We start from the raw sequence: 24505 nt of genomic DNA on the forward strand, positions 1-24505 counted from the left end.
ATTGGATCATTCTAACTACGGTTATTGAAGCCTTGTTCTTCATGCAAAAATAATGGTTTTTTTTTTACTACATCTTATACTTTCTTGCGCATGAGTTTTCTTATGAAATGAATTAACATATATTTATGAAATATGTGGAATTTTTTTTTAACTTGTTTTTGTCCTACAAAAATTTTGGAAACTGAATTTGATATGATTTACTGAAATCCATCTTTCTATAAAAAAAAACACTTGACCCAGTAGGTACCAACAAAAATTTCCGCTATTTTGACTTTCTATGGCCCCCCTCTCAAACATCGTCTGGATCCGCCCCTGTTGGCTTGCTGCAATTACAGCATAACTAAGCTGTCTTCCTGTGCATTTTGGTGGGCGCAAATAATATTATTTTCGATATCCTCAAATCACTCAGAATTTTGATGGTCTAAGGGTCAGTTTCATAATCCATCAGAAAAGGCTTTCCTTGGTAAATACCGTTTAAGTAGAAAGTCTCCTTCGAATGAAGCTTGAAAGTGGCTTCGGTTTCATGAACATATTTCGAACTTCTTTTAGAGAAAGCTTTCTTTCATTCGTAAGTGTTACTAGAATTGGCTACTCTGGGAAAAAGAGATTTATTGTCTGCGATTGAAATTGTGTTTAATTGAAATTGAAATTGAATTGAAATTTTCTGAATGAAGTGAAAGTAAATGAGGGCCTTCAACTTCGAATATGATAAATCTAACAGAAAAAGTTTATGTGGAAAAGAACAACGTGTGGTGGAAATGACATAACATGATGGGGTTATGTTTTGAAGTCATAGAGCATGCGTGAAGAGAAGGATATAGTGGGTTTTAACATTAAAACCCACTATTTCGAATTATTCTTCGGCTTAAGCTATGAAAAAGAAATAAAAAAATCTTGAAACTCAAACGCTTTGTAGTTCGATAACGAAGCTTTTTTGGACATATGTTCATGAAGAAAAAAGTCTCATTTTGACAAGCAAAATGCGCTCCTGTAACCTTGATACGCAATTTCGAGTCACCCTGTATAATAGCAAGTATTTCGTTTCGATTCATCCGGTAGTTTTGAGATTAGAACCACCTAATACTTAGTGTCATCGTGACGTAGAACGATGTGTTCAAGGAATGAAGGCTCAAAAAAGAAATAATAGACCAAGATGTAATATTTGAAATATTACTTGACGAAAGATACTAAACTTTTATTTCTTGATAAATAAATAAAAAAAAAACACCTTCATAGGCTTCCTAATGTATGCGCTTCATAGGCTTCCTAACTTATATTGAAATTCCTTATCGGGTAATTCCACAACGAGAAGACATTACTACTTCGTCTTTTGTGGTATAAAGGAAAACCACTGAATTCTGATAACTGTAGGAATAAAAATATCCAAAAACTACCAGGAAATAAAATCCTCAATATTCCCTCATCAATTTTTTTTAGTCAGTTTGCATGATATCACAAGGTAATGAATATAATATCTGAATAAAAATGGAACATACCAATTCACGGATTATTAACAAAGGGGTGAATATGAAAACGTCTCATGAAAAAGAAACAGAAAATGATTTGCGGGGATACGTTCAAGAGTATTGTGAATCGTCGAGCATACAAGGGTTATCTTATATGATAAAGAGCAGTACTTGGATTGAAAGGTAAGATTACAATTTCAGACATGAGCGGATACGAGATATTGTTTTGAAGTAGTTTCATGTGCTTAATTATAAATACATTTTCAGATTAAGTGTTTGTTGATTATCTCGTTCACTTCCAAAATAACTAACAAAAATCACATAAATGAATAACTTTGAAAAAATTTCCTGTTGCGATAAGGGTTTCTAAATATTCACTTCAGTTTGCCCGAATGGACATATTATTTATATGCCTTTATTTTTTGGATCTTGAGCGTTGAATAGTCTTAAACAAAAAAGTTCAAATCATTGATAAATAATCCATGGTGAAAATTTAATTCTGGACAGGGTGGGCAAATTTCGATGTTTTAGCACTACAACTTTTAAACCAGATGAGATAGACAAAATCTGATACCCCATTCTCGGTTTTTTTTTCTGAGGAACTAACAAGGGTAGTTTTCATTTTTGGCCACCTTCTTTTGTTTTCGAGTTATAAGCGAAAATTGGAAAAATGGCGATATTGTAAAACATTTATATCTCCGCTAATACTGATGATAGAGCTCTGAAATTGAAACATTATACAGGCACTTTTTTACATAGAATCCAGTAGCGTGCTGGTCTTTTCAGAAAGATTTTTAATTAATTTAATTTAAGCTATGACCCAAAGTTATGTTTTTTTTGATGGGAACACTAGATTTCTGTGCCATTTTTTGAAAGCTCAATTTTTCCTGATTTCAAAAATATATAACATCGTATGATTTGTATCGAAATAAATAACAGAAAATGGTCGAAATCCTTTTTTTTTCCTAAGAGTCTCAATATTTCTATGGTTTCAACTGTTGATGAACACAGAAAAATTAAGCTTTCTATAACAAGAGCAGTGTCTTTCCGTCAATCTGATTATTTCTATGTTTTTTACCAAAATCTACAAAATTTGAATCTAGATATATTTTATGAATTTTTTATCTAAAAATTTAACGAAAAGATCCACAAGATCGAATGTTTCAAACGAAAGAGTTGTAATGAAATGGATGATCAGAAGATAATTTTCATAGGTCTCCAGAATGAATACGCACAAGTACCAATCCATTCTAAATAGCTTATGAAACAACGCATATATGATTGAACTCAACAATTTCATTACGAAGGGAACAAACAAGAAATAATATTTAACCTAATAATGACAACAATTGCACAATGCAAAGTCGACACATCTCCGCGATATTTCGCATCGAATTCAATAGATGAATATTTGAAACTGTGTTCAAGCAAGCTAGGAAATTTTCTCCTAGTTCATTTATATTTTTGTAAAATATATCTAGATTCGAATTTTGTAGAATTTAGTAAAAAACATAAAAATAATCAGATTGATGGAAGGACACTGCTCTTGTTATAGAAAACTCAATTTTTCTGTGTTCATCAACAGTTGAAACCATAGAAATATTGAGACTCTTAGGTAAAAAAAGGTTTTTGACCATTTTCTGTTATTTATTCCAATACAAACCATACGATGTTATCTATTTTTGAAATCAGGAAAAATTAAGCTTTCAAAAAATGGCACAGAAATCTAGTGTTCCTATTTGAAAAAACATAACTTTAGGTCATAGCTTCGTAATTAAAAATTCTTTTGGAAAGACAAGCACGCTACTAGATTCTACGTAAAAAAGTGCATGTAAAATGTTTTAATTTCAGAGCTCTATTATCAGTTTTAGCGGAGATATAAATGATTTTCGATATCGCCATTTTTCCAATTTTCGCTTATAACTCGAAAACAAAAGAAGGTGGCCAAAAATGAAAACTTCCCTTGTAAGTTTCTCAGAAAAAGGGACCGAGAATGGTGAATCAAATTTTGTCTATCTCCTCTGGTTTAAAAGTTGTAGTGCTAAAACATAGAAATTTGCCCACCCTGTACATTCTTTCTTCCAGAAAGGTTCCGTAACTGTGGACGTTCGAATTTTCACGTTTTTGGTTATTTCAAAACTGCCCATCTAATTAGGATAAAATTTTGTATTTAGATGTAAATAACCATTTCAAGATTCATCTCTAGATAAATATAGAGGAAATTCAAGAACACAATATTTCATTAACCACAGACACAACCGAGTTATAATCTTTCGTGTTATTATGAAATGAAAATTAATAACGAAATTTATGAATCATATCTCATAGGTTTTATACTAAATACTGTAAAATAAGGTCTCCTATGGCGCCAATAGATGCATGAATTAATGAGCGCTCCTACTATTTTTTTATAATTTTTTCATGATTTTTACGAATCTATCAACACGAAATTTTGCACGCTATAAATAATTATTTCATATCTACATGCATAATTTGAACTTGAAATTGCTACAATACGACCACCCAAATCTGTCATCGGCCGAAGTTTGAATAAGAAAAATGCGTGCCACACATGAAAAAATATACTGTGTTGTTCACTTGTTATGACCTCGGAAAGAAATGAGCAAAATTCAGAATCACCTTGTATCTCGGTTACCAAGGTAAACAGACCAGAAAAAAAAATGGAGTATATCTAGAACGAACTCTATCCTCTATTCACTGTTCTAATTTTTCCGTTGACCAATGAAACACCCTGTATAACACCTCACTAAATAAGTCTCAGGCCAAGCGTACTTTTTTCTCGTTAGGACCAAGCTTCAAAAGATGCATGTTAATCCAATGACCCTACAGAGACAGCAATTCTGTTGCGAGGAAAATATTACTAAAGGGTGACTGAAATAAACGACAAGACTTGCTGGCGTTTCTTCAGCTCCCATACACTGACAGTATTCAATTATAAAATGAATAAAATGGCTGATACGTGGTAATGAATGAAGAAAATACAAAAAGAAAAAGAATGAGGTGCCTACTATTTCGTTTATTTGTCATCTTGGGTTGAGTTATGCGTTACTAATGATCCCTAAAAAGGGTGAAACCGGTATATCGCTACTCTCCGTTGATGACATGCATTCTCCTTGGGTTACTTTCGATTATGATTCCTACGTATAATATCGTGAAAATCTTCTGTTTGACAATGGTTATGTTGATGGCATTTTTGCTGATACATCAACCAGATAGATAATTAATATCGTATGATTTTATTACATACTTGAAATTGTACTTTTTTTCTTTTTGTATTTTCTTCATTCAATTATAAATATATTTGATGTTTTGAAACATAGAGTTAAATCTGGATTAAGATTTAGAGGGTAACGCTATATTTTTTTATTGTCGGAAAAAAGAAAAAACGTGTTTCGTGTATCATCGATACTCCTTGTCAGAAATCGATGAAAATCATGGTAAAATAGAACGAATAGCGCTTTCAACTGCATGACCATCCAACTTAATCTCCCAATCTGGCCCCCAGTGATTAGGTACTGGCTATTTACTTCAAAAGAATGCTCCAGGGAAGGAAATTTGAATATAACGAAGGCCAAAACGAATCTTCTTACAGAAAAGGTATTGATAAGTAAGAGAAGCGTTGGTGAACATATATCACTTTTGAAGGTGACTGGGTTGCTGGTTGACGAATAAAATTTGAATTTTGTGTGAACATTTTAATGGTTCAGCCCGACACTTAGTGGAATGTTTATACACTCTGTTTGAAGTTACGGAAATATTGTCTATTTTCTTATACAAGGTGTCCACAAAGGGTATCGGGTATTTGTAACTTGGATAAAACAAAAACTAGTTACAATTAAAAAAAAAAAATTATTGTTTATTATTACAGCATGAAGTGGAAAATTATTTGGAAAAGATTATGTTATCTAAATGGTGACCGTTACGCTGCTGGCACTCTTCTAATCGGGAACGAAAATTGGCGATCACACGCTGACACATAGCTCTCGATATTGCTGCCATTTCTGACCTTAAGTTTTGCTTTAATTGGATATAATTCATTGGATTATTCTCATACACCTCACTTTTAATGCACTCTCATGCAAAATAGTCAAGTGGACTAAGGTCGGGGCTTCTGGGAGGCCAGTTGATGTTACCCCTACGCGAAATGACCTTATTAGGGAATAATTCTTTAACAGCTACCATCGCTTGATTTGTTGTATGGCGAGTAGCCCAATCTTGTTGAAACCACGTTCTTGAATTATAACCTTGAAATTCCAGTAACTCTGGACCCAAAAAGTTCCGCAGCATATCGCAAAAACGGTCACTATTTATATTGAGTGGTTGGCCTCGTCGATTTTCATGGAAATAAGGACCGTTTCTTCGTCGCGGACTGAACGAGGGCGTTTAAATTCTTGAATTTTTATCGTCGCACCTATATTTTCGAACATTCGGATCCATTTTCTAATGGAGTCATCACTTGGTGCATGGCGTGTACGATATTCCTTACGATATAAACGTTGAGAAGCTACTTTTGAATAACCGTTGCGATAATACTCTCGTACGCAAAAGGCGCGATGCGTTCCTGGGTACTGCTCCATCGTCACTGAAACTCCAAAAAATTGCGGACGTCACGATCCCCTTCACAATCCCCCCCGTCACTCATTCTTAAATGCAGCGACAAAACAAATACCCGATACCCTTTTTGGACACCTTGTATTTTTCTTGAGTTTTCTCTGGTTCTGGTGACTCGATCGACTTTATATTCTGAAGCATCGAATTATTACGTAACATCTAACTGCAATATTCCATATCGATAGTATTTGTAGATATAAAATTATAAGGAGAATTAAATTTCGAATGTCCATATTAACAAAACCCTGGTCGGTTCGACAGCAATATTGAATATTCTAGATCCAAACCTAATCAGGAATTTTTTTGTTTCGTAGTCTTTATTTTCGAGAGTTATTTTTTTTTAAATTTATTTTCGTGATTACGAATCGTTCATAGATATGTGTCTAACCTTATTGTTGGAGACCATTTCCGGCTAGAAATTCGAAAATTGCAGACGTCATAACGATATAAAAGAGCGATCTATTCGAGGAACCAGCCCTAAAAGATGTAGCTATAAGGAATTGTTGATGGTCTTTCCAATTTCGACGTGAATCTTGGAGGAGGTGTTAGTATTACACATTTGTTGTCGTTTGAGCCATACTTGTTTATAACCGAAAATCAACAATTTCAGAGACATTTGAGTTCTTGTGCTTTTCAAAAACTTTTAAACTTATTTCATTTTTCGTCAATTTTTTCTATGTTGAAAAAAAGTAGACATAATCTTATTGGAAAATGGTAAAATACTCTATGAGCAATAGGATATTACTGTCAACGATTCAAAAGTTTTTTCCAATAATACTAAATCGACAAATTCATAATGCCATTTATAATTCAGTCTATTATTATACTTGGGATCTTGATGCCTTTGGATTACAAATTAACTTTTTTTATACCGAACATTCAAACGGTTATTCATAAAAAAAATCTTCTGAAACGAAATTGGTGGCTGCATTCTAATGAAAACTTTTTAAGTAAATAAAGATCAACGTAGAAAAAATTGACGAAGAATGAAGTAAGGTAAGAAATCTTCAAAAATCACAAGAACACAAATATCTCGTAAAAAGTTGATAAATACGGCTCAAACGACAGCAAATGAATCATACTAACCCATCCTCCAAGGTTTACGTCTCAATTGTCAATAGTCCTAAAATATAGCAAAATGACGCCTTTGAAAATCCAAACGATACTATCTTGTATATAGGGGAAATGCGGACAAAACGACATATACAGACAAAATGAACTTTTGGTTTTTTTCAAAATTGGCGCCGTATAGCTCGAGGTTTTACAGTGATTCAGATCTTGCTTGTGATGATGACAATCCTGCGAGGAAATTGACATCGTACTGTCTGTTTCACTGGTGCAATAGCCACAAATGTGTTTTGGTCGGTTGCTTTTTTTTTGTTCACTTGGTTTCTGAATTTTTTCTGGAGAGTGTCATGACAATATTCGTTGTATATTGAATGTATTTTTGTTATTACGGTTATGACGTTATAAAATGTATAAGTTCTAAGATGAATATTGGTTTTGTTTTGAAATTGTGATTCAATATTAAAAAAAGTGTGTATCGGACAAAATGACATACTATCCTGATGGACAAAACGACATAGTATGTCATTTAGTCCGATACATGTGAAGAAAATGTATTCTTGGTGATAATATAGAATTTTATAGATTAATTTCCATGTGAAACTAGTGAGCTCATTTTCATATTATTTTGTACATAGTTTGTATGCACTATACGTGTAAGAATGCTAAATTTATGGTATGTATCTTGTAAAAAATAGGTAAATTACCTTTTGATTCCTGATGATTACAATAGACCAGGAACTTCTTAAGGATCAATCTTTGTAATGAAATTCTTTCACCACTTCCTCAGGGACAAGGCCTAATTTTGACAAAATCAAGGGTAAATCTGTTGCGAACAATCCAACCAAGAAGAAGAAACAAGAAATCATTAAAATATTATTCAATGATAAAAAACCCGGTATTAAAGAAAACAAGACCACTAAAAATAAAAAAATCGATGACCACGAAGAATCCGACACTAAACCGTTAAAAAAAATGATTACGACGATGACTGTTCCTGCATTGATTGCAGTGACGTTTTTTTCGTTCCAAACCTGGTAAACAGTGGCTACGTTGCATTCAGTGTTTTCACTGGGCTCTTACATCGTTTGCTGCTGTCTCGAAAAGAAACAAAACGTTTATTAGCTAACTTTGCATTTGAATATTCTAAGTAAGTCATTTTGTCCCTATTTTATGGACAAAACGCATTTTGTTAGAAGTCAAAATAACTTCTTATACTTATCTTCTATTTTTGTGGTTCAATTCAATTTTCAGCTCATAATACTGGAAAACAATGAACCAAAGTTGGTATACAGTACCAAAATGGGAATATTATTGCAATAACTAAAAATATATGATTGGAAAACTAAACAGTGTGTCATTTTGTCCTCATTTCCCCTACTCGTTTAGCCTGAGTATTCAGGTTTTCACGTTTTCAAATTGTGTAACACTATAATGTAAGTAATATTATGTTATCTGTCCAACAGGCAGAAATATCATCAATTTCAATTATTGGGGTGTCACGCTCCTAGTTAATTAATTAATCAATTAGCTGATTATTGTCACAACATACTCACTCGGAAAAGGTCGAAATTTAGAATGAATTTTTTAACAGACGAATTCATTGAATCGGAAGTATGTTCTTGCAAATTGTCCAATTTTTTTCGAGTGTGATAGTAAAATGAATATGCAGGTATGCATATTCTGCACAACCTACCATTGGTTCTTCATTTCAATAAAAAAAGTTTTCTAGATTTTGGTGGATTATTATCTTCATTCTTGGAATAGCTGGATCCTGCTGGATGGTATACAAAATAACTGATAAATGGATTACAACACCTGTGCTAGTTTCCTTGGCAACTAGAGAAGATATTATTGATGGTATTCCGTTTCCAGCAGTGACTATTTGTCCAGAAACTAAGATATCGAGGAAATACCTGAATTATACAGATGTACTCGTAGCCAGAAATAATTTCGAAATGAACGAGTAAGTAACTAGTTTTATATACATAAAGACATAAAGCGACCCACAGACGAGCAACTTAGTTGCCAACCAAGTTGTCAACTAGATTGGCAACCAAAAGTTGGTGAAAATAGAGGTTGTCAACATCATTCCAGTGGAAATTTGCGTCGATTGAACTAGTCAGCTGAGACGTAGAAATTATTAGAAGAGGAGGAGGAAGATCTTTTATTTTATAAAATTATTAACTAGTTCTCATAAAAATATAAAAATATACATCAAAAATAGTCAGTATGATCCATATCAAGAAATGATATTGAGTCTCTTGGATTTTTTTGAGGCAAATAAATCGATGAACTTCTCGTTTTCAATATTTATTATTCTTCTTCATTCCAATTATGGAATTTTGTAAATATGTTTTGAGGCATATGTTACAGGTATGGTTGCCGATATATTCAGGAGTTTATAAACATGATGACCAACGATCGTTAAACGGTCATGGTATCAAAAGAAGAAGAAGATAAATATTTGGAAACAATTCCTGATTTAAACTCTCCGAATGTTTCGATAGGTCTTATTCACCTTTTAATAAATTCCATTCTACAAACCTTTCAAAATACTTATCTGTTTTTTACAATAAACTGATTGGATCAAAATATACATACTGTATATGTATAGATGATAAGGTAGATGAGTTAATAACCGTTCCCGTAAAACATATCTGATTTCATACATCGCCACATTGCTCTCGAGAAATACACAAATTCTTCTTGTATCTTGTAGATATTTATCAGTTTTTTTTCCAGGAAATGGCAATAACTCGACTACTATACTGAACATAAGTAAAATAATATAGGAAATGCACATCAAATGAACGTATGAATTAAAAATACCTCTGAATATGCAATAAAATGAAATATTGCTCATTCAATTTGAAATAGATGACAGTATTTTCGGTGACTAGTATTTATGATAAAATTACCCCATCGGACTTCCCCCACCTAGCTATGGCCTTAACATAATATGGAATATATGTGGAATATTGCTTATATTGTCGATGTATTCAATGAGTCCACTTGTATATGTGCCTTGAATTCAAAGAATTAATGATATATTTCCTCCACACATCCACAAATCCAACTGATGTTGTCAACTTTAGGATTTCGATATAGATTCTCAATTACGGTATTGCAGTAAAAAAAATGGCAGAGTGAGGGGGGTCAGTAGGAAAAGACAGATGGTAGGCTAGATTACATTATATTATCGAGGACAATTGGCTTGGACTCAGTCTTTCAGAACTGTTATCATTTTTAATCTTTTGTTATTTTATCCTGCTCAATCAAAAGGCTACCTATTTCACCAGATTTAACTCCACTGAATTCTAAAGACATTTGAAATCTTAGGTCTACAAAACACCAATGAATGATATGATAGAACCAAAGAACAGAATAAATAGAGAATTTTGGCTAATTTAACGATCTTTACCTTTATAAAATTTTTGTGGAAATCACTTCGTTTTCTTTTATTTATTATAAATTTCTATCAAAAATTTATTAAAAAAAAATTTTTTTTTTAATTACTAGCTTGAAAAGATATTCGATGAAAATTATATTGCTACTCATCATTGAATGTTTAGATTGTAATTGATATATTTTCAAATTATTAAATGAAAAATTTATAAAATACATTTTTATTCTTGATATGCATACACTGTGTTCGTAAAGTATGAAACAAATTCATTTTTAGCTAAACAGACCATTTTAAGAAATAGTCCTGAAACACATCAATTTTTGATTTTAATTAACCGTATTTTAAAATAATAATGTAATATGTAATGACGTCACCGTCATTTTTTTTGAATGGAACACCCCCATTTTGTTTCAATTTTCCGATTACTCTAGCTGAGCTGATTCCAAAAATGTATCACATGTTGATTTCAATTGGTACAGGGTGGACAAAAATACAATAGTTTTGTGTGTGCCCATAAAGTAAGGCGTAACATTCTTTATTAGTTAAATTAACAATATTATCAAAAATACTTATTGTCCAGCGGCAATTGGTTTGAATGTAACACTCTGTAGTTTTGTTACATTTTTAGATTAATAAAAATGAGCTGTTTCCAAACATGTTTGGTACTTGTGGTCTAGCAGACAGCATATGAAATAAATTATTTCTTATCAGTTAAAAAAAAAACATAATCGTCTAGTTTTTTTGTGAAATGTCATTATTTGTTTATTTTCGCTAGACAATAAGTATTTTTGATAATATTGTTAATTCAACGAATAAAGAATGTTACGCGTTACTTTATGAGCACACACAAAACTATTGTATTTCTGTCCACCCTGTACCAATTGGAATCAACATGTGATACGTTTTTGGAATCAGCTCAGCTAGAGTAATCGGAAAATTGATACAAAATGGGGGTTTTCCATTCCAAAATAAATGACGGTGATGTCAATACTCGAAAGCAATTCACCCTGTATATTAGATTATTATTTTAAAATACATTGAATTAAAATTAAAAATCGACGTGTTTCAGGATTATTTCTTAAAATGTTCTCTTTAGCTAAAAACGAATTTGTTCGATAGTTTACGGACACAGTGTATAACCATGAAATAAAACAATCATAAATATTGTTTATTGTTGTTATCTATAAATTTTCAGAAATATATTATTCGATGCTATGGCAGCTGTATGCCTTCCAGAAAACCATCTATACTTTTCTCCTCATTTAAGTAGATCGATCAATTATGCAGAATTTTTCCAAGCAGTAAGTATACCCTTTCACATACTCATAATCTTGTTATTGCCTCATATGTTTTTTTCAGCATAAAGCCGTCGATCTTGATTATTCTTATTGCGTATGGATGGGTCAGGAAAAAAACTGTAGTGAAATTTTAACGCCTATACTAACAGATCAAGGTTTGTGCTATAGTTTCAACATGTATGACGTTAGAGATATATACAGTGACTTGAAGTAAGTATAAGAGGTGCAAGATATTACATTTGAAAAATTGTTCATTAAAATCGACTGAAATTGATCAGAATACTCCAGGTTTTCAAGATAAACGAATAAATGCGGGATCAATGGACGACAAAATGGTTCGCGAACTTCTATCAGTGTTTAATTTCAAACCTGCTCGAACCATTTTCATTTTTCATCTCTGATAATGTTCAATGTTTTTTTGTTGTTTTTCGTTTCCAACGGATTCAATATTGAAATTGATGTATTTCTCACTCAGCGTGTAGAATATGAGTTGTATGAAAATTCCAATTCAATGTTGTTTAGAAAATTTTAGTGTCATGTTATTATCTACATTTTAGAAACATATAGCTCAGTTGAACAGAACATCATAGCTAGAAGGCTAGTTATTTTCCAAATTTGTTGAAAAAATCAATTAATCATTTTCAATTAGTTCTGACTGTAATAATTACGTATGCAGAAAAAAATAAATCTTGGTGTTAACATTATGGTTACTGTTGTTTCATCAAACATTCCAAAAGTATCAAGTTTTGAGTAGTTTTTTCTTCCAGTACAATGAATTATTATGAAAAACAAAGTAACAGACGTCGAGACTGGAATCCTGATACTGGATTTTCTGATGCGGCTGACTTGGAAAATATGTACCCAAGAAGAGCTCTACTTAATGGTGCTCAAAGTTCTCTTGTCGTGGTACTCTTGACAGATAAGGAAGACATCGATTATGCTTGTAGAGATTTTTCTACTCAAGGAATGAGAGTTAGTAAATCATACTTCTAACTATAATTTTTCCTCATTTCACATATTATTGATTGTTCTTGTTGTAGGTAACTCTTCATACAGCGTCTAGAATTCCAAGACTTGGACAGGTCTTTTTTTCGGTCGGACTTGATCGTCTCACGACTGTGTCTGTGAATCCCACAGTTACAGAAACTTCAGACAAAATTAGAAATTATAGTCCCGAAAAACGTGGCTGCTTTTTTGGCTACGAGAGAAATCTGAAATATTTTCGATTTTACTCTCAATCTAGCTGCAATTTTGAGTGCTGGACCAACTACACCATTAGTAAATGTGGATGCGTCGATTTTTATATGCCACGTAAGAAATATTGTGTATAATTTGAATTTTACAATCACACGTTCGTTTAGACTTTGAAGTAGTAAAAATAAAAAATCAAATTGAAGAATCATTTCTTGAGCACTATGTAATGTGAATATAAGAAAAATCAAAATCGTTATGTCATTACTACATGCTTCATTTGCTTTCAGTAGTTTTTGCGGCCTTTTAAGTAGTAATTGATAAAGTTCTCCAAGTGAAGTTAAAATTGAAAACAATATATTATAAAATCACGTAATACTCTCAAAACAATGTCGTTAACCATTTTTGAAACAATTTTCTTGGGAAAAGGAAAGAACAAAAGTATATCCAATCGTGTCAGACAGAAGTACAGGATTCATTTTGACCTCGAGTTCTTCATCAGTCAGTAGTCAGTCTTTCGAATATTCAAAACCATCCTTCGTTAGTGATTTGAAAATTACAAACATTTGGGTCGCTAGAACATATGTACAAAATAAAATATTCATATAGATGGCAGGTACTATATGGTATAGCATGATTAAAACTATATGATATACACTTTTGAGTATCATAATTAATTGAAATAAAAAACTGTGGTGTTAGCTTTGTCACCTTTTTTAATTTTGTTTTCAGGTGATTCTGAGACCAAAGATTGCAATCTAGAAAAACGTTTCTGTTTAGAAAACGCAAGAGGTGAGTGCATTATGAAATTGATTGAAAACGAGTTTATTGGATTCATGATTGCTTTTATCATTATTATAATTTTTTTATGATACTTCCTCTTTACTTTTTGAAAAAATTATTCAATTCCATGAGATCATAAAGTGCTATCAATCAACCTAAGATATGCAACCCTTGATACATATATTCTTAAATGAACAAGTTGATTAAATGTTCAGAGCGAAAAAAGAATTCATTAAATTGTTATTGAATATAAATAAGAGTATTTACTCATGTACATGGGGATGTTGATGTTGAATTGATGTAAGGAAATATATTGAAAGATTCACATAGGAACAATATCTGTATATAATTTTTACATTGAAATACTAATACATTAACAACTAACTCGAGAAGGTATGACAATTTTTCTCAAGAAATATAATCCAAACTTGAAAATTACTTGATTTCAGCACAAGCACTTTCTTTAACGAAACGTGTCTTCATTGAAACGAATCTTTATTTTTATTGTATAGGGGTAGATCTCTCAGTTTTGAGCGAATGTACTACTAAACCATATCAGACATTATATTTATATTCCTTTCAGTTACTTACAATGCGGATATATTAAGGGAGAGACTCAATAAAGGAAAGAAAGGCCAAGGAAATGCAACAACAATATGTAATTGCATGCCCTTGTGTTCAGATTTAACATACAATGCAGAAGTATCTACAAGCGAATGGATTTTCAATGATGAGGATGAAGTATTTGTAGATGGTATGAGAGAAGCAATGTCTAGGTAAGAGAAGAATATCAATTCTCCACTATGTCAATGATATGATAGAGATGCGAGGAAACGAACCTTAAAGAAAATGTTACATAGCAATCTAATATGATAATTAAGCTGCTACTAAAGCACTCCCATGTTATCTATTCATACTGCCGCCGTATAATTAGGAGAGAGTAATCAGATCTATTTAGTATGGGACCTTGGTCACTTAATAATGAAAGAAAACGAAAACTATCGGGAATGGGAGTATTTTATAGCTCTAAACCTTTTTATGGTTCAGAAAAATGTTTGTATACGAAAGAGTTTCGAGAGCAGGAGGAAACTGAAAGAGAAATACTCTAGCTGAATCTTCCAGGAAAGTATCATTCTAAAACGTGCCTCCGTAATTTTGATACTGCAGAACTCAAAATGTATCTGGATCTCAGAAAGAACATGCTACACTTCCCTAACTGGTAACTATAGAGGCCACTGACACATCAAGAAGCACCCAATTAGAATGTGAATATCAAAAACTGAATAGTGTAGATTAAGAAAGAATTCAGAAAGTCCTGATCATCTGGTTAGTGTAAGCCAATGCAAAATCCAAAGCAGAATAAGCTTTGGATGAAAAACTTGTAGGAGTCAGGAGGTATCCTTGAAACCATCTCTTCTGAAGTCGTGCTGTAAACAGCGCACTCCAGAAAAACAGTTCTGATAGGGCACATGACAAACCTTATGGTCACCACCGTACAATGTGAAACCTCACACAAAAAGTAATATGTTAAAGATAAATTATCCAATTATCATCTTTTTCAGGTGGTAAAATCAAAATCTCACTGAAACCTTCTCAAGAACTATATAGGACTTGAGAAAAAAAACATCGAGAATCCCCGATCTCTTTTTTCTAAAAAATTATAACATATCTTAAAGCAGATTATTGATCTGGATTCGTTCTCGAATTACAGAGTGTTTTTGAAAAAGGACAATTTCTAATATTTCGGTTTTTGTGCAAGATATTCGAAAAATTCCAAAAATGTTCTTTTTTTCATATAATAGTTCATATAATACTCATAACAGATCATAAAAATTGATTATCGTTTTAGAGATATAAAGAAGAGTTGGTGTTTATTGAATAGGACATCTTATATTTGTCAAAGCAGTTTTTAGCGGCAGATTTACCGAAAAGCATCCCGCTACCGATGTTTCCATTAAATCATCCATTTCAAAGATATAAAATGTTTCGTCTCTATTTTTGTTATGAAACTTCTTATATAAAAATATCTTCCATTTATTTCTAGATTCAATTCATTTTGTCTCTTTTCTCCTCAATATCTCCAAACCAATAATTGATTTCTTATTGAATGGGACACCCTATATATGACTCGATAACAATTTCACATTGGACATAAAATTAATTAAATATCCAAATATAAATGAAAAATAATCATTTTTCAAAAATATCCTGTAACTTTAGAGCGAATCAAGATATCTATGATCTGCTTTCTAATATCTTATTATTTCGAAAAGACATATCGGGTCCTTTAAGATTTTTTCACTGAGACTTATTGTTCTCGAGATGCTTTTAGTGACTATCTGCCATCGAATTTGGGACACCTTGTACAAATTTTCATAATAACTGAAAGAATATTCAATTAAATTCCGATAAACTGTTCTTATACACATAGGTACCTACATCTCTTCGATCAATAGTAGGTTTATAAATATTATCTTCCTTCTATTCATAGATGTTGATAAATACCTACATACGCATTCTCAATTCCTTTTAATTAGCACAGCCATACAGCAAAACATATCCTGATGTTACAGTTTGAACGAAGGTCTCAAAGACTGATTTTCTTTCATCTCTTCTAGTATTCTGCTTGAATTTTCTATACTTAGTTAAGATGATATGATCAGCTTAAAATTCCGTACAAATCTTGAAATGGTTATTTCATATCAAAACCTTGAATCTGAAGTATTGGGTGAATTTGTTGCTATATTCTTCATGAATATTCTGGCACTGATCGCGCGGTCAAAATGAAATTTCACATTATACTTGAAATTATTAGTCTACATTCAACTGCAAATTTTCATTCAGATCGAATCTCCAAATTTGACGTTAACAGAAAAACAAAAACTCGAACGGCCATATCTACGGAACCCCCAGTCGAATTTCAACCGTTAACTCAACGGTTACATTCGAGATCCAAACCTACCGTGAAACTTTCAAGATTCTCGGTCCTTCTTTTCGACAGTGATTATGGTCAGACCATAGTATAGGCATAGTATAAGGAAAGGATAGTAAGCCAGTGTAGTGCTTTTTTCGATTTTGTTGATGTTGAGCGCCATCTAGTTGCACTCACGTTAAGCCTCGAATTTTACTGTCAAAAAATTGGTCCGTAAAGTGGAGCCCTCTGAAAGAATTGGTGTTATTTTGAAGAACTTAAACATTTGAAATAGAGTGGTCAGAAGATTTCTATATTTTGATATTTTTTCTGCTCTACAATAAGAATTTACGCCAGTGGCGTGTATTTGTGATAAACGAGTACAATGCTACAAGTTATCATGAAATCACTAATCAGTTCCAGTCGTCATGAAATGATATCTCTAGGTTTTTTCAGGATTGATGAATGGAATAAACTCCATTTTCCGGGATATCGATATTGCAATTGAATATATTTGAAGAATATTCGATTGATATTGTTTTATTATAGATTGAGTGAGAATAGGTAAAGTTTCTATCAACATTGATTTCCTAATGTCGTAAGTTCCAATGAAATTTCTCAAAAGCTATATTTAGCATTTGACAGTTGGTTTCGATCATTTTTTCCCAACCTTTTACGATTCTTAGAGTTATTTATTTTATTATTCGACTGTAATAATATTTTCTGACCGAAAAATCAGCCCATGTTTTTATGAATATTTGAAGAAAAGTTTACCATCAACAACCAAATTATAATGAAATATCTCAATGATGTTGAAAATAAATAAAATCATGTTTTATTTTTATATTTACCTTATATTTAAAATTGAAATGAATATTTTCGGGTTATAGTTTGTGGATTGAACATATCAATGGATTTTTCATATAGCTCAGGAGCTTGAAATATTAGAGGTTTCCTAGTAATACATCTTTTTTGGTAAAAATGAAGGAAAAAACTTGAAAATTGGAAAATTCAGTTTTAATATCAAATAAAAGAAATTTTATAAAGAAAAGTTCAAGAGTTGGTAGAGACAGATGGAATTTTAGTTCTTCTATACATACTAAGCAAATAGCCACTCTTAGTGCTGTGCAGTTTTTTTTTATAAAGTAAATAAGCTACTTTATTAAATCCAAGCTCAACCATTAACGAAGAAAGAACTGATAATGATTTTTTTAATCAGAATCGTTGTTATCCTTGTTTAATTAAAACTCTTAGCTCTCTGGTTAACATCAGTTCTACAAGATCTTGTTCTAAATCTGTTATTTATCCAGCATTTGAGAAAGGACCTATTGCCTCAATCCCTTCAATATTCAAGTAAATGGTAACAAGTGAGTATCAAGGTGAATTTAGATGTCAGAAATACATTAAAGAATTTAGCTACGACCAGGTCAGAAGCTTTCGATTTCTAATTCAATAAAAATTTAGAGAGATTTCCTCAAATTTTACTGAATTAGAAATCAAAAGTTTCTGATTTTTTTTTTGTTCTTGGAAGGAAACAATATGATGTATTTTTTCGATACTCTCTATTATTTGAATTCAACCCGCACCAATTCTTTACAAAATAATTTTCTATGGGAATAAAGCTTTTCCGATATAAGACACTATACGATATTGATGAGGGTTATTGAGTCTCAGTGCTGCCCTGGTGATAATGAATTTGATGCTTTGAAAAGCACACAGTTTCAGTCAATAAAACCTTGTAATCATGAAGATACTGAGCGAATGCTCTTGCAACCATCAATAATCATTATGAATTAATTGGCAATTATATCTTTGAAGTTGGCAAAAATAACAAATTAGGTACCGAGACCCATATATTTGATGGTTTCCTTGTCACTATATATAAAAACCGTGTAGCAACTTGCAACGGATAAAAAATGTGGGCTCAAAAATTCATTGACACAAAGGCTTATTCAAGATCGACTCAAGAATCAAATCCCAATACAATACAGAGAATGGAAATCCCACAATAAGCATTCAAAATTAGCATTGTTACAAATTACATCCGCAACAGAGTCTACCTGCAAGGTAGTCAGCCATATGTTAATGAAAATATTTTGGTAGTATGACAACAATTCCGTTTATGATATGTTGAAACTCAATGAAAGCCTCAATTTTGATGAGGCCATTTCATTATGATTTGAATTATTGTGGAATAAAGAGAATTATTTATTTATTTTTAGTAGTCCCACAATCGAATAGCTCGAACCGAAGTGACATTAGAAAAATATTCTATTTTATCTTTATATTTTGAAGGTTATTTGGACTTTCCTTCTGTTCGTACAATATTAAGTTATAAGTTGTTTTGCTTTTCTGTTCATTTGTAACGAATTTAAATCAATAAAGTCCTATTTTCTAAAAATGGGACTTAATTGATTATTATTATTATTATTATTTTGAATGATAAAAAATTGGCCTTCTGTATATTCAATAATGTTGAACAATTGACAGTTTCACATTTTTCGATGATTGCCGAGATTTAAGTAGGCTGGAAATATTTTTGCAATATTTATATATTGCAGTTCTTAACAACAAATCTAAAATATATCTTCTATGTTCCGAGCAGATGATATTCGTTGCGAACCATTCGGGCAGAAAATTTTTAATGCATTTAACACTTTTTTTTTCAAATTACACATGACTTTATCATTGCAACTTTTCCCTATATCTTTGCTGAAACAATCCAAAACTATTGTTGTGAATTTCTCCAGCAAAGATGTAGGTGCTTTTAATCCACATTCAAAATTTAAACCGTAATTTTTGAAAAAGATCAAGAGCTCATCTTCATTTTCAAGATTTTTAGGAGCCTCCAAAGTGATTTTCCAATCTTCACACCCGAAACGCTCCCAACATTTTTTGACCAAATAACCTGCAAAATAAACTACAGAACATTTTTCCAATGTCACTCCATCTCGAAATTCGGTGGCAGGAGTACTACTTGGACTACTTGAAGAATCCGAATCGTCCGATTCTGATGAAGACGAGTTTTCATCGAGATTCAATAAGGAAAAAGGTTCGTTGTTATCTGCCACTAAAATATTTTCATCGTCATCTGCCTTACTACCTGCATTGTCACTTGCAGATGGCCTTAAAAAATCTGATACAATGCTAATTTTGAATGCTGTTCTGAATGAACTTACTGTGGGATTTCTGTTATATCCCCCTCTCTGACGATACACAGAAAATTGATTCTCGAGAGGATCTTGAATAAGCCTTCCCGTGAATAAATAGTTGAATCCCTCATTTCTTTGATCATATGCAAATTGCTTCACGGCATTTATAGTTAATAGAAAACCATCAAAACTATCAGGCCTCGTTAATTTGTTATTTTTGCCAACTTTATACAAGTGTTCAATTAATTCATAACCATTATTAATGGCTGTTATAACTTCCGGATTTCTATCACTAAGTGCACGATTACAAGGTTTTGTTGAATGAAACCGTGTGCTATTCAAAGCATCAAATAAGTTGTTGATGGTTTCCACAAAGCGTGCAGTATTTTCGGCTGTTGCCGATACTAGTTCTCCAGTTCTTAGGGCTGTCATTATGGCAGCATAAACACTGTGAAAGGAGAAAATAAGATATTTACCCAAGTACATGTTAAATTCTATAGAAAAACTACCGCTAAATTGAGAGTGAGCAAAATAGGTACCAAATGGTATTTTATGATCCGGTCCTAGGGTCGTAATGCGTTCAATAATCCTTTTGACCTTGTAATAAAAGAAATTGGAGGTACACAAGAAAACGCTCAAAAGATAGAAGTGTCTAACGACAAGAGATGTAATAAACCATAACAGGCACTTTGAAAATTTGCCGCCTGGCATTTCCTTATCATTTTAAGATAAATATAGTTAGTATGTTTCAGGATATACTAAAATACAAATTCAATTTAATGCATCCTCAAACCCCAAAACAATTTTCGTTAAAAAAATTGCATAAAAAAATCATCCAAGTAGACTAGCAGTATCATTCATTATCGCTCATTGTTCCAAATTATCGAGAAAATTAATACCGATCATACAAAGCGGAGCTAATTTTCGAGACTAATTCTCAATCAAAAACCTCATTTTGGAAATCCATAAATAATTTTCATTACATGACAACGTTCAAAATACAATTATAGATCCTTATGTAGACGCAGTAATCCTACGCTGGGACACAGCAATACAATCTAAATGCCATAAATAAATTCATTCTCATTACAGGTATACAGATACCAAAACAATGATCGAGCGGATTTGGAGAACATTAAATCCTCCAAGAATACACTTCGTCCTCAATTCTATGAATGATCAAAACACTTTGTTTTTCTGATTCAGTTTAGTTAGAAGAGGATGTGTGTACATTTCAAGACCCCAGGTTTAAAAGAATAGAAAGATTCGTCGGTTCTCAATTCAGAATAAAAAAATTTTTGACCACTGAAATAGAGAAATGTCTAAAAATCACAATGCATAGGGAACAGAAAAGCAAGATTTCAAATGAAAAAACTTTGCCAACGATTTAAAAGACGACATTACATTTCGAATGTGGAATCTTATATTATTATTTTTAGAACTCTTTGTTGCTAAATTCATATGTTTGAATCTTATATTCAATTTTTATATTTTTTTCATTGATAATATCCCAATTCTATTCATATTTCTTCGGATGAAACCACTTTCTACTATTATATGAATAATTTTAATTCAATTGTATCTATCAATTTGTTTTAATTATTCCTGAATAGAGAGTTAAGTGATCATTCAAACTTTTATCGTAATGCAAATCGCAATTATTCGAATAAATATTCAAATGTAGTGGTAACTTAATAATAACATAAAAATTGTTGGCAATGTCATGCGACCCCTTTTCAACCACGCCACTGAATGAATTATCGTATTATTTCTGCGCCATCTATAGCTCATGATTCAGCGCCGTCTATTATCGAGTTACTTCTCCACTTTGGGTAGTCAATAGTGTTCGATATATGCAACCCGTAAAACACCGGTTCCAACTACAGTAACGACTCCAAGTGACCAGCTCCTTGCCGTCAAACGGCGGTTGGCTTACTATCCATTCCTTATACTATGGTATAGGGAAAGGATAGTGAGCCAGTGTAGTGCTTTTTTCGATTTTGTTGATGTTGAGCGCCATCTAGTTGTACTAACGTTTTACTCGAATTTTACTGTCAAAAATTGGTCCGTAAAGTGTAGCCCTCTGAAAAAATCGGTGTTATTTTGAAGAACTAAAATATTTGAAATAGAGTGGTCAGAAGATTTCTATATTTTGATATTTTTTCTGCTCTGTAATAAGCATTTACGCCAGTGGCGTGTATTTGTGATAACTTAATAATAACATAAAAATTGTTGGCAATGTCATGCGACCCCTTTTCAACCACGCCACTGAATGAATTATTGTATTATTTTTGCGCCATCTATAGCTCATGATTCAGCGCTATCTATTATCGAGTTACTTCTCCAAATCCAAATCCAACTACAGTAGCGACCCCTGGTGACTATTTCCTTGCCGTCAAACGGCGGTTGGCTTACTATCCTTTCCTTATACTATGGTCAGACGTATAAGGCCGATTGGATAGTCCCCGGTCTGATGCACAGAGGGCGGTGCTAATCCATATGATTTTTAGTTAGTACCAACCTGCAAACGATACGTTTCAAAATTTGACAGTAGTCCGACCATTAGTTTGTGAGATATTGCGTGTGGCTACTTTTGAAATAGATGGAAAAAAAGAATTTCGTATGCTGATAAAATATTGCTTTTTGAAGAGAAAAATATAGTTGAAGCAAAATCTTGGCTTGATGAAGAGTTTCCGGGGTTTGCACCAGGAAAATCAACCTTGGTATGCTAAGTTGGTGAAATGAGCACCAAAGACGGAGAACGCAGTGGACGCCCGAAAAAGGCTGTCACCAACGAAAAAATCGAAAAAGTTCACAAAATAATTTTGAATGACCGTAAAGTGAAGTTGATCGAGATAGCAGACATAGTGAAGATATCATCTGAACATGTACATTCATGAATATTTATACATGAGAAAGATGTGTGCAAAATGGGTGCCGCGCGAGCTCACAATCGATCAAAAGCAACAACGTGTTAATGATTCTGAGCAGTGTTTGAAGCTGTTAAAGTGCAATAAACCTGAATTTTTGCGTCAATATGTGACAATCGATGGAACATGGCTCCATCATTTCACTCCGGAATCCAATTGACAGTCAGCTGAGTGGACTGTACACGATGAACCGAATCCATAGCGAGGAAAAACACAACAGTCAGCTGGCAAGGTTCTGGCATCAGTATTCTGGGATGCACAAGGTATAATATTCATTGATTACATTGAAATCGTCAGAAAACGGGCCCCATTTGAAGAAAAAAGAAGCACCAAGACAATGCGACTAGTCACAAATAAATTTACACAATGTCAAAATTGCATGAATAGGGCTTCGAATTGATTCTTCATCCACCGTATTCGCCAGATCAGGCCTCCAGCGACTTTTTCCTGTTCTTAGACCTCAAAAGAATGATCACTGGAAAGAAATTCAGCGCCAATGAAAAAATAATCGCCGAAACTAAGTCCTATTTTGAATCGAAAGACAAATTGTACTACAAAAATGGTATCGAAAACTTCGTCTATAATCGTTCTATCGCCCTCGAAGATGTTGTATAATAAAATCGAATCTTGCCAAAAAATGTGTTTTACTATGTTAGATCGGGGAATTTTCAATTGGCCTGTTAGAACGGACATAATAGAATTTGAGAGCCACCAATGAGTCGAATGTTATCGTTTATGACCATTGCCGTCTTAAAATTTGAAAATTACTGACATTGTGACGAAATAATAGAGCGATTGGTTTCCTCGAACAAACTCTCGAAAATCTCAAAGTATCTTCTTCAATAATGACAAATTTTTATTTTACAGAAATCGAGCATCGGCCATAAAAATATTTTTCAAAGACATGTATTTTCTACCAAACCGAAGGGACGAACTATATGGAACCTCCGACATGATTTCAAATATTGGTGGGGCTCTTGGACTTTTCACAGGCTTCTCCTTGGTTTCATTAGCTGAAATAATATACTTTATGTCCGTAAAATTGATCGAGAATTACAGAAGGTATAATCATTGGGCAGGTCCTAGGATAATGGTAGTTCAAGAATGAATTAATAACCTTGGTAATCAACGATTGCTGATTGTTTGAAATTGGACAAATGGTTCTTCGAGTTCGTTCAATTTCTATTGGAACTAATATCATTTCCGTGTATTGTGATATTTATAATTTCATTGTAATTAGGAGTTCATTGGTCCAATTAGTTATGGTTTATATCGACTAAGAGAAGAAATTATATTTACTATTAAAAATTTTATTCATTTCAATTCACAATACCTCGTTATATTTTTTAGTTCAATATATTACATTAGGTATTAGACCTAAATGTATCCGCTAGAAATTCCTTAAGAAGTCAGTTGAATAATTTCGGAATGAATTCAGGAATTGAAAAAGAAATAAATGTTTCTGAATCTTAAAACATAACAATGCAATAAAAAACAAAGCTTGATAGTTTTTGAGTTGAGAAGTTTTAAATGTTTGTTTGATTGGAAATTTGAATTCAAAACCTGTATGAAAAGATCAATTTTGCTCTCGAATTTACCGAAGGCAGAAGATCTCCGCTAATACTGATGATAGAGCACTGAAATTAAAACATTATAGAGGTACTTTTT

The 24505-nt window shown here is 32.5% G+C and overlaps 1 protein-coding gene across 1 annotated transcript; it reads left to right on the forward strand.

The window, feature by feature from the left end:
* The first annotated feature begins 1431 nt into the window (after positions 1 to 1431).
* On the forward strand, positions 1432 to 24137 carry LOC123683264 (pickpocket protein 28-like). Its single transcript, XM_045622188.1, has 9 exons — positions 1432 to 1649; positions 8896 to 9129; positions 11768 to 11873; positions 11932 to 12080; positions 12638 to 12842; positions 12911 to 13181; positions 13794 to 13853; positions 14428 to 14620; positions 23705 to 24137. The coding sequence occupies exons 1-9, from the start codon at positions 1486 to 1488 to the stop codon at positions 23943 to 23945; spliced, it is 1623 nt and encodes a 540-aa protein (XP_045478144.1). The 5' UTR covers positions 1432 to 1485; the 3' UTR covers positions 23946 to 24137.
* Positions 24138 to 24505: the final 368 nt, after the last annotated feature.

Source organism: Harmonia axyridis, chromosome 6, assembly GCF_914767665.1.
Source record: "Harmonia axyridis chromosome 6, icHarAxyr1.1, whole genome shotgun sequence".
NCBI lineage: Eukaryota > Metazoa > Arthropoda > Insecta > Coleoptera > Coccinellidae > Harmonia > Harmonia axyridis.